The 14,653-nt window shown below is 54.4% G+C and overlaps 3 protein-coding genes across 5 annotated transcripts in view; 2 read left to right on the forward strand and 1 right to left on the reverse strand.

Moving 5' to 3' along the window:
* EDC3 (enhancer of mRNA decapping 3) overlaps positions 1 to 14,653 on the forward strand; it is a 649,718-nt gene that overhangs the window by 533,757 nt on the left and 101,308 nt on the right. The gene's annotated exons all lie outside the window — the stretch shown is intronic.
* On the reverse strand, positions 619 to 7,913 carry SCAMP5 (secretory carrier membrane protein 5). Its single transcript, XM_027888360.1, has 7 exons — positions 7,801 to 7,913; positions 6,189 to 6,265; positions 5,793 to 5,921; positions 3,920 to 4,076; positions 3,156 to 3,257; positions 2,890 to 3,007; positions 619 to 2,773 (listed from the first exon to the last, which is right to left on the reverse strand). The coding sequence occupies exons 2-7, from the start codon at positions 6,193 to 6,195 to the stop codon at positions 2,579 to 2,581; spliced, it is 708 nt and encodes a 235-aa protein (XP_027744161.1). The 5' UTR covers positions 6,196 to 6,265; positions 7,801 to 7,913; the 3' UTR covers positions 619 to 2,578.
* RPP25 (ribonuclease P and MRP subunit p25) lies at positions 12,912 to 14,638 on the forward strand. The gene has a single exon (XM_027888391.1). It carries the CDS (start codon positions 13,263 to 13,265, stop codon positions 13,893 to 13,895), a length of 633 nt encoding a protein of 210 aa, XP_027744192.1. The 5' UTR covers positions 12,912 to 13,262; the 3' UTR covers positions 13,896 to 14,638.

Below are 14,653 nucleotides of genomic sequence, written 5' to 3' on the forward strand. Positions count from 1 at the left end.
ATGGGATACTGGGAAGAAATCCTTCCCTGTGAGGGTGGGGAGGCCCTGGCCCAGGTTGCCCAGAGAAGTTGCAGCTCCCCCATCCCTGGAAGTGTCCAAGGCCAGGCTGGATGGGGCTTGGAGCAACCTGGACTAGCGGAAGGTTTCTCTGCTGGATATCTCTGAAGTCTCCCTTCCAATCCAAGCCATTCCATGCTTACACAAACACAACAGATCTGGGGCAGTGTGTGGTTCACAACCCTTTCCAGATAGCTGCTGCTTTTAAGCTGTATTTGGACATCCCTCTAATATCAGTACAAACAAGCAGCATGAAAGGCAAGAGGCAGAGAGCTCTGTTTTGCTGACTGCAGGACATGGGAAGCAACAGGAAGACAGCAGGAAACCCCCAGGTGTGTTCTATCCGGAGCTTCCTCTTCCCCGGCTGCAGGAACGCCTCATTTCTCCCACCCTGTGGGCTTCAGGAGCACCACGCTTTGATCACAACCACATCAGCCCCATCTGAAGCGGGGACAGCTTAAAAATAAGCAAGGTGACAACAGAGGGTAGAGTTTCCAACCTGGTGTCACAGGGGCACCTTTCAGCGCTCACACACTCAGGAGACACACCGGAGAGGAGGGGTAGGTGCTGAAGCAATGTCTGTTAGTTACAGCTCGTTACAGTTATTATTGATGCATCTTATTGTCAATGCAAAAGGTGAAGTCACTTAATCCATCATTTCTCAGACACGGATGACAGAGCACATGGTTTGGCAGAGTAAGTTTTAGGCGAGCTAGAAATGGATTGCACAATATTTAAACCTGATTAAACATAATAGGCTCAGCAAAGGATTACTTTTCTCCTGACATTTTATACATAAATATATACACACACACGCACAGACAGGCATTTTATCAATAGCTGCATTTTAGTCTGGTCAAGAGATGACTGCCTACTGCAGAATGACTGAAGTGGTACCTTAAAAAGGAAACTAGTCTTGGTGTGCTTTGCTGGAGAAGAGAAGGTCCTTTTAGGGGTGATTCTCGGGGGTAGGGGTAACATCCAAGCATCACTGGGGGGGTAGAGGGGATGGGTGAGGGGCTGGGGACTCACATAGCCCTGGCTGGTGGCACACCAAGCTCCTTCCCTGTGCAAGGCAGGAGATACTGGAGCTAAGGAAGGGGCTGGATTGGATTCTGTTATGACTGCTTTTCAAGGACTTGGGAGAAAAAACTGGCCTATTTAAAGTGCATTTAGAGTTGAAAAGCATCTCTGAGAAGGAGCTTTCCCGACTCCTGCCCAGCAGCATCCATCCCATTTATGATCCCACTCACAGTCTTTTCCAGGGTGTGCCAGTCACTCTCCCCCAAGAGGTGTTAGTTTGAGCTCAGCTGCCTCTTGCCAGGATGCAGGATCATTATTTAATGCCCACCATCCCCAAACTGGGCAGAATTCAGGGCTGGCAGGGATTTCTGCACCAGGAAAACATCTCACCACGCTTTTTAGGAGCGCAAGTAAGTGGGAATCCTTCCTGCCAGCCTGGAGGTTTCCTAAAGAGCCTTAAATTAGCATATGCCTCCAAAGCTAGCAGGGACAAATCTTGGCCTGGCTGTTCCTGTCGTCAGGGAGACTGCTTGGATATGGGGTGCCAAGATTTGACCTGCAGCCTTGCCCAAGAGGAGATCCTCTGAGGAACACTCCGCTGCTTTTACAACTGCTTTTCAAAACAGAAGCCTTTTTTAAAAGAAAAAACAGACTCAGGATGCAGAATCCAGAATGGGACAGTTGTATCCCGCAGGGAAAACCTGTCCTTGCTCCCCAACACACACACACACACATACACTCACACACACAGGTCCTCCATGTCAAAGTGTGAAAACTACTCACAACACCACACGCTGAGAGAAGTTGTAGATCCTGAGCCAGGGTGTAGATTAGGAATCTCTTGGCTTCCAGCATATCAACAGCAGGATTGAGGGTTTCTCATTCCCCCCCCCTCTTTTTTTTTTTTTTTAATACTAAATCAACCAGCCACCTGCTAGTTAAAAAGCAAAAGAAAAAGGAGAATTCCCGGGACTGCTTGCCCTTGCTGAAACAACGGCAAGTGGCTGGACACTACCAACTGAAAGAGAAAAGTCACACACATCAGAAACCTGTGGTTCAGGGCTTATTCCAAGAGGGGAAGATGGGTGCTGGTTGCTGTTTTTCCCTTTTTAGGGGTGTGGGGGGGCTTTTGGCTGATGAGGTTCTAACGTACACCTATCACCACAGTAATTAAAAAACCACCACTGTACACTATTCCACAGAGAAAAAGAAGACGTGAACGGACACTGACTACCACGCACAACAAGAGCCCTGCAGGTCAACTCACAGCCTCTTCAGAATGAAAAAGAAAGGAGAAAATAAGAGCTTAAAACAAGGGAAAGAAAAAAAAAAAAAAGGAAAGAAAAAAATCCCAAAGGATGTCATCACAAAGACGGAAAAAGAACCACCACTATGGTACACTCCAACTCTCTGAAACAGCTGCAGAAACTCGCTCAGCCTTCTTCCTCCTCTCTTCCCCCCCCACCAGCTCTTCCTCCTGAGGACAGAGTCCTGCTGCTCACATCTCGTTGGAGTAGGTATAGTTGGGGGTGGCCGAGTACTGCGTCTCGTGCTGCATCATCGCGCCCTGTGCCGCCCCCATGGCCGCGTTCTGGGCTGCCTGCTGCACGTGGGGGTTCTTCCACGCCCCCGTGGTCCACTCCTCCTGCGCTTTGCTGAAGCTGCCGCCGCTCCCCCGATAAAACTTGTGCACCTGGAGGGAAAAATCCAGAGGGGTTGAGTGCCTGCAGCTGGCACTGAGCTCCCAGGGTGGTGGCGAGGGCCCTCCCCCCTCGAAGCAACGTGGCACACCCATTTCTCCTGCCATACCATGGTGAGAGCGATGAAGGAGAAGACTGCCATGGCCGTGAAGAGCACGGTGGGGATCAGCATCACCACGGCTGACCCCACATTGGTCCCAAAGAAGGAAATTGCTGCAATCCAGCCACTGCAAGGAGATGAAAACAACCAGCTTTCCCAAACTGCCGGCATCCTTCCCAGCTCCTCAAACCATCCTCCCCAAGGAAAGAAGCACCGAGGATGTTAAAAACCCAAGGTGATCACCCTTGCACCCAACAGAGAAGCATTTTCCTTACCAGACCCCCCATCCAGGGATTCCCACCGCCTGGATAATGCTGATCACCAGCTGGGCCATGAAAGTGAAGAAGAAGGCCATGAAGCTGAAGGAACTGTCTGTCCTGCAAGAGAGGGCTCGGTCACTCCCTGCACCTGCACCCCTGCTGCGCTTTGAGGAGATGCTCCTATGTCTCAGACCCGGCTGTGATTTAGCAGGAGGGTGGTGAGAAGCAAAATTAAAGGCAAAGGAAAAACTGCAAGAGGCTGAAGGTGGTGAAGGGGCACCTGGGAAAAGCCACAGGGGCACCAGACCCTCTCCATGGCTCGGCCAGCTCTGCACGCTGAACTTGAGGACATCCATGCTGGGACACAGCTCTTGGCCTACACCACCCCACATGGGGAATAAATATATACCCAGACTTCTAGATTTGGGAATCAACCTCAGCACCACGGATAACCCATACAAACACCTCGAGGACTTGTGGAGAAATATAAAAGAAGCCTCAAGGATGAGAGAGAGGGAGAGCTGCACCCCAACTGCATCCTCACCACTCCCCTGCCGCTGCACAGAGGCACATGGAGGGTGCCCTTACATCACACGGTCGGGGGTTTGGCCCTCAGGAAATCCCAAACACCCTCGATTTGAAGGTTAGAAAGTAAAAAGCTAAAAGGCTGGACAGAAAGAAATTCCCCTAGTAATTTAGGCAACGCCCCAGTCTAAACCGCGATGGTTTAGGAAGGAAAACAAGGCAAAAAGAAGCCGGACTCAGGTGCGACCACTTACTTGAAAGCTTTGTAAATAGGTCTAAACCAGCAGACATAGGAGCAGGGCGTAAAGAGAATGAGCCAGAGAATTGCCAGTCCAAAATTTACCGCTCCGCCGCCTCCAATGAGCCACGCGAGGCAGCCCACGAGATTCACTGCCAAGGTGATGCTGTTCACTGCAAACACACACACACAGAGCAGAGTAGCACGGACACAAGGATGGCAGTGAGATATGAGAGACCCTGACCCCAGGGACGTGGCCTCGGAGTCCTGCCCTAGCCGGATTTCTCTTAAATTAAGCTGGGAGCACATTCCCAGGCTGGCTCAGCCAAAGAGGGTCAAACCTCAGCTGAAGAGTAGGAGGAAAATCAATAAATTACTTGGAGTTGTAATTCCTTAAGCAGGTCCAGGTCCCAACCTGAGGATTGGGAAGAGCCACATTCTCCCACTCCCACAAAGCCAGAACACGTTACCACTAACAGAAGGAAACTGGAGGAATCAAAATGAAGCTTTTTTTTTTTGCTTGCTCCAGATACAGTTTTGCTGAAGGAGCTCGTGCAGGAGTTCCCCAAGTATGGCTGAACTCCCGGCTCTATCTCACCAGTTCAGGGGGCGACACATTTCCCTCACCCACCCCTGCTTGGGGTCAGGCCACACAAGGGCTCTGACTATGTATCCCAGATCAGCAGACACAGGACAAAGCAGAGAATGCTCAGCTGCATTCTGACGCCTCCGAGTTCGGAGAATGATTCATTATTTTGACGAGAATGAAAACCCTCCCACCATCGCCTGCCTGAGAGCTGCAGCTGGCAAGGAAAGGAGCTCAGCTGCCTGGGCTGCCCTAAAGAACACCAAAAGGACCTTCCTGCCGCTCTGTCCTAGGTATCTGAGGAGGTACTGGGGAGAAAATGACCCAGAGAGGAGCTCTGGAGGCAGAAACCAGGGGACAGTGACTGACTTCAAGAGCTGGTGCTTGTTCTGTGGAGCAAGAACCAAGCTCTGTTACAATAAGAGGAAGAACAGCCAGACTGGGATGGGGAGGGAACTGAACACCCCCAAGACAGCTTCCCCAGGGAAGCACAGCTTTTTTTCACTCCCTTCCTAAGACAAGCTACACTAACCCTCCTGACACGATGGAGCTACCCCAGGGTCACCTTCCTGATGGGACACAGCCCTGGGGGTGCTGGCCTGGTGCTGTGCCAAAAGCAGGAACACCCTGACCTCTGGTGCCAGCTCAGCTCTTCATAACCTGCCTCCAAAGCACAAGGCACTCCTTGGGCACTGGTGCTTCCAAAGTTCAGGGAAAACACTTCATAAGGAAACTAAACTTGTAAAACTGATAAGGGAACTTCTGAAAAGAAATTAAAAGCTGGTGCCAGCTTGCCCCAAGCTGCACACATATGTTTCCACCTATGTGATTTGTCTCTTTGGCTCTATTCCCTGCACAGGGTTGGTGAGGAAGAGAGATCCAGGATAGTTTGAAGAGCTAGAAGCTGGTGACAGCTCTGTTAGCACAGCACGGCACACACAGGCATGCAAGAGGAACAGGCAAGCTTTGGGAAGCCTCGGGCTCCCACGTTTTGGGGAGCAGGCACACCAGCCCTCCAGTCTGAGCTGTCTCCTCCTTGCAGTGAGATGTCAACATCACCACTGATGGCCCTCAGACACTGAGCCAGCTCTGCACCTCCGTCCTGCAGGTTAGGAGGGCTGAGACCCGTGGGGTGCTGCAGCCCACGTCCCATTCCTGGATTTTAAAAGGAGGCACCAAGGCCTGGAGGGGGAAAAGGGCTTCCCCTGACCTTGCTCTGCTCATTCAGCTGGCGGCTCCAAGAAGAGCAGCCGCTGGAGAGGCAAACAAATCCCACCCAAGCCATTCCCAGCCAGTGACTCACACATCCAGAGGTAGTAAAGTCGCTTGGCCATGGTCCGATGCTGTGGCGGGATCTCTGCATCGAAGTCCTGGTAGAAACATGGCTTCAGGGGGATGAACTTGGGCAGGGGAGGGAAGTTGTTCACCTTTTCTGCAATGAAAAGTTTCATCACTGTCAGGCACAGCCCAGAGCTGAATAAAAGCCAAGAGGCTTCCTAATTAGCCCCAAGAATTGATGAGTTTCACACAGGAATTAAGGATTTTCCAGGGAAGCCACCACCAACCCACCTAAAAGGATCAAATTCAGCCCTTGCTGGCCATGTGGATCCTGAAAGCGTGGGCACCCACCACCCCACTGGGGACTAACAAGATATCATGGCCAGTAAAGCCCCGATGCGCTTCGGAACGCCCCACATACCTGCCATGCCGGCGCACACTCAGCCTCTCTGCTCCTCAGGAAAAGTACTTGGGAACAACGCGTGAGCTTTAGCAAAGCTGGTGGAGAATGAGAGAAGAGGTGACTGAAGTGGTCAGGAACCTCCCCAAGACCCTTCACCTTCCCCTCTGCTCCAAAAAAACTCGAGGACAGCACAGTTTGCTTCATTTCTGTGACACTGTAGACTATCACACATCCAAGCTGACACCTGGTTGGCAGGGGGATAAAATCCCAGCTCTTCTGGCTGAGGCTTACACACCATTTAAGGCAGAAGATTACAAGAGGATCCCGTGATGTAGGGCCTCTCACTCCCGAGTGACCTACATCCAGGAGAGGGCCAGGTGGGACAGAAGGGAAAGGAGGCAGCTGTGGGCAGCTTGAAACCCCCAAGTTCATTACCTGTGCCAAAAATAATAATAATAAAAAAAATTATTATTTTTGCTGAATTCCAGCACAGGGAACTGTCTAGCTGCCTTGTAGCTCCCATCTCTGCAAGCAGAAGCCAAAAACCAGACCAAAAAGGGAGCAGGGAAATCGGCTGGGAAAAAAAAAAAATCAGTGGCGATTGTCACTAATGAGTCATTTGAGTGCTTGGCTTAACGATTACTCAAGTAGTTGGACCATACCAGACCGTTCACCTCTGTCCCAGAAGTGAAAATTAAGGCAAATTACAGCAAAAATTAAGAGCTGGGGTTTTAAATAGAAGCGTGAAGATGGCGTATCCCACCTGCCCGCAGGCTTTGCCCTCTCCCAGCTATCCGGGCAGAGCTGGCAGAAGCCAACACAATTCCCTGGACACGGGGTCCTGGCGGTTGCTGCCTGCGGCTCCCCGGAGGATTTAGGGGGCTCTCTAGAGGGGTCTTCTTCCACCCTCCAGCCATCCCCCAGCGCCAAAGACACGGGCCAGGCACAGCAAACCCCCGCGGCTCGCCATCCCTCCCAACATCCGCTGGCAGCCCCCGGATGATTCCATCCCGCCGGTGCTATAAATACGAGCTCCTCGGGCGCGGTGACGTCCCCCCGGCCGCCCCCACCCACGTGTGCCGGGACACACGACCAGACGCGCCCCCCGGCCCGACACCTGCGCCGCCGTGGGGAGAAAACACCCAGATTTTGAATAAATTTGGTGTGCTTTTTTTTTTCCCCCCCCAAATTGTGGGGATGTAATTGAGGGGGGGGGGTTGGAATAAGGTGAAGGGGTTGAAAAACGGGAGTGCTCATCACATGGATGATGGCACGGAGGAGAAGCCCCTCCGGTGCGTGGCGTGGGTTCGGGGAGGGCAGGTAGGGCTGGGCTTCGGCGTGAATTGCCACGCGTGAAGGGCTGCGTGCCCTACGCGCCCCCACCTCAAAGCCGGGAGCGGGCTGCCAGCCGCAGCCCGGCTGGGCGAGAAGGGCGGCTCGCCCCCCGCTCTGTTCCCGCTGCACTCACGCGTGTGCAGGGTCACCGTGGGAGCCCCCACGCAGCGCGCATCCCCCTCCAAGAGAGGTGCAGAGCGGGGCATCGGCGCAAAGGGCGGTCACCCCGCTCCGGGGGAACACCCAGCGCCCTCCCCGCGAGGCATTCTCCCCTCCGCACGGCCCCGGGACTCACCCCGCGGCGTGGCCCGGCCCGTGCGGTCCCGGCGGGAGGCGGCGGCCGCCCGCCCGCCCGGTGCTGCTCCTGCCGCAGCGGCCGCGCTCTCGCGAGACTGCGGCGCCGCCGCCGCCCGCTCCATGGGCAGCGCCGAGATCTCGCGGGAGCGCCCGCCGACGCTGTCCAGGGTCCTGATGCCGCCGGCCGGAGGGGCGGGGCCAAGGGGAAGGGGCGGGGCCAAGGGGGCTCTGTAGGGGTGCGGGCTCCGTGGGACGGGGTTGCATTGACCCCTACTTGGTGCATGGAGAGCTCCACGGGGGTACAAGACCACCCTCTGTGGGGCAGGGGCTCTGGGGGACAGCCCCTGGCGGCGCATGCAGGCTCCCTGTACCCAGGGGGCAATGGAAAGCCAGCAGGAGGCCGGATTTGGGTGACCTCATGTCCACGTCCTGCTTCACATCCTTGTGCTTCACTCTGGGAGCAGTAATTAATTATTGGCTTGCGTGAAGGGCAGTGGATATGTTGATTGCTTTTGCTGGACTAGGACAGGGATCAAAAACTCCTAAAGGGGAAATAAATCCCGAATCAGCCTGAGGACTCCACGGGCAGTGTCCCTTGTCCTCAGTGTCATGACACAGAACTCTGTGCACACCACTTGGACCTCCTGCCTCAGTGCTTGTGAGAATATCAGCTCAGTGTCATGAAAATGGCTTTATTTGAAACTAAATTGTCCTCCCTTCCCAGGGTCCAATCTCAAGGGTCACAGATGGGCAATAAAGACAACATCCCACTACAGGAAGATGTGAAGAGTGGGGCAAGGAAGCAGCAAAATCTCTTTACACCAGGGAGCCCTGGTTGCCAAACACCCTCAGCAAGAGAACGGCATTGCTGTGGAGATGCAAGGAAGGAAATCTGGCAGAAACAGGGAAAATGCCTGCTTCACAGACGGTAAAATGGAGGGAAGCGGGAAAACCAGTGTGCCACAGATGACCTCATAGCAGGGGGCCCAGCTGTCCACTCTGAACTCCTTCTGGGTCTTGGACCCTGAGCTATTCCCTGCAGAGAGTGGGGACCCCCATGCATCCAGCTCCATGTCCTGCCTGGCAGCAGGGAAGGAAAGGGAGAAGGGGATGGGGTCATGGATCCCCACTCTCGCCAAGCACCACTACTCACCCACGTGTGAGACCTCACGGGGGTGCTCCAAGCCTTCCAGAGCCACCCTGGCTGAGCACCCTGGGAATTTGGGGCTTCTTTCTTGTCCCTTATTTCCTGTTTCTTGATCTTTCTCTCACCTAAATTCCCTCCTCCCCTGCTTCTCTGCTGCCTCAGGCCCCCCAGTGCCTTTCCATCCCATTGAGGCTTTGGGAATGTGCAGCTGCAGAGCTGCTCCTTGCCCTCAGCATCATCACATTCCTGTCTGCCCACGGGTTTTCCAAGTGGGGATATTCAGGATTCAAATAGATGTGTGCTCCCCTCGCTCACAGGTGAGCCAAGGGGATAACAGAGGGGCAGGGGAAGAGCCTCCCTGCTCATCCCACACTACCTGAGCAGGGCAGGTGGGAAGGATCCAACCAAGAGTCTGGATCAAGCAGTAAATTCCTAGCAAGTAAACAGATTCAAAGCCACTGAAGTCAATCCACGGGTCCAGTCTAGGGTCAGTCTGTGGGTCAGAGTCCAGCAGACCAGCTGCAGCTGACCCAGAAACCAGGCCCAACTCAGCTCAGACTAGGACTGAGACCCCTGGGTTGAGCTTAAATAGAGTTTCTGTGCCACAGGCAGGATGTGGGTGGGAGTCCTCGATGCGGCTGGTCGGGACCATTCACGTTTATTAATGCTCTCAGGGTCCTTATGACATTTCTCTGCTCATCATGCTGTAGCTCTGCAAAGGGATTTGTCTTATAAAAGGGATTTTCCCCTTTTCTTTTACTGTCTGGCTCTTAAAAATGAGAATTATCCTGAGCTCTGTAATTTTCTGCTTACTATAGGGATAAGGGCTCAGTTAGCAGGGAGCTGGTGCCACATTAGGACGCTCCAAAGGTTCCCCTAGCACCTTGAGACAGCCCCTGCACCCTGGGAAGACTGGAGTGCACCCTCAGGGGGCTGCTCCTGCGAAACAGCAGCTCCAGGATACTGGTTAGGACTGGGGCAGGGGATCCCTTTAACTGTGATATCTCGGGGGTCCATCTGTACCCCCTTTCCCAGGGTTACAATCAGCTCTGGCATCAGCCTGCTGCTGAGTGCAACGTGATGAGAGGCTGAGACCTGAGCTGGGCAGATATGACGCAGAGATGGACGGTGGCACTGAGACTTTCCTTGTATCAGATGCTTCCACTTTCCATCCTGCTCCTGTGCAGGGCCATGTTGGATGAAAGAAAATATAGAGAGGGCAGGCGGAGGACAGGGGCTCGGGTTACTGTTCCTCTCCAGCTGCCCTGATCTCCATCAGGAATATGTTTCTGGGGTGTTTTTCCCACTTTTCCAGGTTTTGACAAGTCTCTATGCTGTCTCCTGCAGCCTTCTTCATCCCTGCCGCCACCAGCTCCCTTCTTGGCTCCTCTCCCAAACAGCCCTTACAAGCTCACACCTCCTGTGGGTTGAGAGCAGGCAAGAGGGTGCTGCAGGGATTTGGACCCCTCCTGGGATGGGGTTGGGAGGGCACTGGAATGCAGGATGCTCAGAGAGAAACTGTAATGGGGAAAGGGAGGAAGAAACCACTCCTTGGGTCCTGCAGTGACCAGCGTGGCTGCTTAGGAAGGACAGATGGACAGTACTCAGGATGTAATTCCTTTACTCCTATTTTTTTTCACCATTCCTGCCTTTTCTGTTTGCCTCTTCTCCATTTTAAAGGACTCCCCATCCTCTTTCCCAGCTGTTTTCCCTGATCCCCTGTGGCTGGAGTTGTCTGTGCCTTTGTCCCCCTCTCCCTGCTTTTCCTCTCCCACCCCACTGAGCTTATTTCAGCTATTCCTTCACTTGGAATAATCCATTCACTCTGTTGTCCTCCAACAAATAAGCTGACAGGCTAATGAATGGCTTCAGATGGTAATTAGCAATGGAGTTGCTAATAATGAATTTCATTTACATTTTAAGCGCTGCAGAGGAAAAATAAGAGCCTGTCATTAATGTGGTGCAGCCATGGCCTTGGGGGGAGCGTACCCTCCTGAAGCCTTTTTGTGACTGCACCTCACCTGCCTCCGTTTTGGAGGCTGCGATCAGCAGAGTTCAGTAAGCAGCAGCTAGAGGCTGTAGACAAAAAGCTGCTGCTGCTTCCATCATCTGATGGTGGGGAAGGAGCCATGAGGCCATAGAAAATGGGCCATGGGAGGCAGGAGATGGTTCTGGGCCAGGAAAGAAGGGCTGGATGGTTCAGTGAGCATCAGGGTTTCATCTGGCTTGGCCAGAGCCCTGGAGCTGTCAGCCCTCAGTGTCCATGTAACCCTCCCAGGTTACCTGGATAATTACCTTGAGGGATATCCCAGTCACTGGGACATTATTTTCCCAGGGGTTTAGCATCTTTTGAAGGCAGCAATTTCCCTGAGGGCTTTAATCTATCCCTCCCTGCCTGAGGAAGGAACCAAGTGCCATCTGCAAGGATGCCATAAAGAGTTGCCAAGCGGAAAGGGGGGAAAATGCCGTTGTTTTGTCTCACAGGAGCATGGTGGAAGCACAGGGAATAGGCATGCTCACTACTGCAGAGCACCAGAGAGGACTTGGGGATGTTTAAAGCCTGGGTCTGGGGATGCTCAAAGCCTGGATCTGGTGCTGGGGGTGGGCCTGGGAGCATTGTCTGCCCTGCCTCAGTTTCCCTCTTTGTGCCCAAAGGGCCTCAGGGACAAGATGCTCTGCATTCCCCAGCATGTTCCAGCACACTGCTCATAGATCCCATCCCATCCCACTGCCTGCAGATCACCCCCTGACCCCAATCCAGTGATTGGATCAGGGGGTGTCCCATATCCACCACCATTTAGGCAGTGATACCCACAGAAAGCTGCTTTGGGAACCACAGGGATGTGAGATTCATCCTGGATGGGTGGTGATGGCCACATCCTGCCATCACCTCCACAGGCATGGGATCGATTGATTTATTTATGTATATTTTTCAAGCCCTGCTCTGAGTGAAACCAATCCAGGGGCCTGCATAGGCCGATAAGATTTGACTGCAAGTCAATACTCGGCATGTCTTTCCACTGTGCAATGATCCCCCGGCCAGTAGGGTGGGAGGGGACAGGCAGGTGACAGGGCCGGGCAAAGGGCCAGCCTGGGGCAGGGACACTGCCACTCCCTGGGAAGGGATTGGGGGCAGGAAGAGGACACCTCCTGGCCTGCAATAGGGATCCTCCGGGATTTACTGACAGTAAAAGTATTGGTGAGCCCACAGCTGGCAGCTTCACACTGGGGATGTGGAGATGGCGAGGCTCAGGGACTGAGAGAGCAGCAGAGAGAGGAAGGAAAGGAGAAGGAGGGGGAGAGAGAGAGAGAAATCACCCATGAAAACCAGCTCTGCCACAGCATCTGCTCCTCAGACCTTTGGGAATTGAGACATCTTCCTGCAGGGCAGAGTGAGGGGTGAGGATGTGGGGTGTCGGCGTCGGGGCGGGGGGGGGGGAGCGGAGCCCTGGCACACTTGATGCATGCCTGGCTGCAGTGCCATCTGCCCGGCTTTTTCCTGGCTGCAGGTCCTAGTAGCTTCTCTGATGGCTAATAAGGGTTGAGCTCAGGCTCCAAAGTACTTCACACAGTACCTGCTGCATCTTTGTGCCATGCCTGAGCACAGCATGGCCGGGATTCCCCATCCTTCTGGGAATGCTGCAGGGCAGGCAGGCAGGGTGACTTTTGCTGTTAGCAGTGGGTGTCCTTAAGAGGAGCAAGCGCAGAGAGAAGGGACCAGGTTCTCTTTAAGGGGGCAGGACTTTGGGAGCATCATGAAGGCAAGAGTGAGTTTCTGCCTCTGCCTTCCACCTTACTCTCCTTCTTTTCCCTTCTCTTCCCTGTTTTTGGACAGGGAGCTGGGTTCCCTGCTCTCCCCTTTGCCTGTCAGGTATGAAGGCAGGAGCTGGGTGCTGGGATGGGTGGCTGAGCAGGGGAGGAGGAGGAGGAGGGGAGGAAGGGGAGGGAGAAGGGGAGGATCTGCTAATTACACAGAACAGCTCTGGGGGCTGCTGAAGTCCAGAATGAAGCAAAGAGCAGCAGAAGCGAGTGCTGCAGTGGGAGCGGAGGAGCCCAAGCATCATCGAGAGCTGGAGCCAGCTGTCCTCCCTGCTGGGAGCAACTGGGAGCACCCAGAGGATCCTGCAGCCCTGTCTCTCACAGAGGACAGCTTCTGGCACAGCCACTGAGCCTGCTACCAGCCCCCGGAGAGCAGAGGGGAAGGGGCTGGTGCTTGTGGGGATGCAGGGCTGGGCTGGAGGGCAGTGAGGTCAGCCCTGCCATGGTTCCACGGTGCTGGGAGCCTGTGTGGATCCACCGGTAAGGGGTGAAGGATGGCTGCTGAAGGAGGGAGAGCCAAGCCCGCTGCTCAGTCCGGGATGGAGAACTTCCGAAAGGTGAGGACGTCGGAGGAAGAGGTGCCATTGCCTTTTCCCGATCTGTCCCCTGACGTGGTGGAGATGAAAGTGAAGGAGGGCAGCAAGATCAGGAACCTGATGAACTTCGCCATGGCCCAGATGGAGCTGAAGGGCAGCCGGCAGATCATCTTCAGTGGCAGCGGCAGGGCGGTCACCAAGACCATCACCTGCGTGGAGATCATGAAACGCAAGCTGGGAGGGCTCCACCAGGTCACCAAGGTACGCTACAAAACCGTGCTGGAGGTCTGGGAGAACCAGGACCTGCTGCCCAACAGCCCAGCGCAGAACCTGACCGTCCACAAAAATGTCCCCTCCATCTGCATCCTGCTTTCCCGAGACCCCCTGGATCCCAACCAAACAGGCTACCAACCCCCGGAGCCCCAGCACGGGCTCGGTGAGGCAGGAGAAGATGCATTGGGATCCTCCACTAAGGGGCTGAAGCGGACACTGCCACCTCCCCGTGAGGAGCTGCTGCCCAAGAAGCTGCAGGTACAGGTGCCTGACAGTCCGAGGGGCTCAGGGACCACCGCTGGCCAGCTGGACCACTGACCACAGTGCTTCCCACCTCGATCAGACAGGCAGAAATATACACTCGTTCTGGGGTCACCAGTGGGCTCTCCCTGCAGGCTCTCCCTGACGTGTCCCCACTTGCTGCTGCTGCTCCATCTGATCCCCACAGATGGGAGGTCTCCAGATTTGGGGTGAGGGTTAAAGTGTTAAACCCACCAGCTCCTGGTTATGGATTGAAGCAGGGGAGGGGGTGGGGGGGAGCTAGTGACTCCTAATTCAGCCACTGAGAGGGCACCACGACCACCAGCCACATCTTGCACAACTCCCACAGAGTCAGAGCATCCAAGGGGTGCCTGGAGCGACACCAACACCGCTCCCCACTGCAATGCCTCATTCGTCAGGAGAGATGGTTTTGCCTCAAGCCTATGGAAATAAAACTTTCATTACCAAACCTGCTGCTGAGGAGCTGTCAGGGTTATTAATGCTGGGCTCAGTGTCCTGTGGGGCCATGATTCATCCCAAAAAAACACCCAAACAAGCAGGGGGTCGCTCCCTCCCTGTGCCTGCAGAGCCAAGTGCTGTGCTGTGCTTTTCTGTGCTGTGCTTTTCTGTGCTGTGCTGTGCCGTGCTGTGCTGCCTGTAGGACAGCACAAGGAAATAAAGCAACCTGCATTGCATATTCCAGTCTTTGCTCTCCTGGAGGGTCTGGAGCTGGGGAGCTGGGGAGCTGGGGACAATGGGGGTGTTGGGTGGGTGGTTGTCATGGCTGGATGCAGTGCCTAGGGCAGAATAGGAAG

This window comes from Empidonax traillii, unplaced genomic scaffold, assembly GCF_003031625.1.
Source record: "Empidonax traillii isolate 1590-97213 ecotype Southwest subspecies unplaced genomic scaffold, ASM303162v1 scaffold12:size2584012, whole genome shotgun sequence".
NCBI classification, from domain to species: Eukaryota; Metazoa; Chordata; class Aves; order Passeriformes; family Tyrannidae; genus Empidonax; species Empidonax traillii.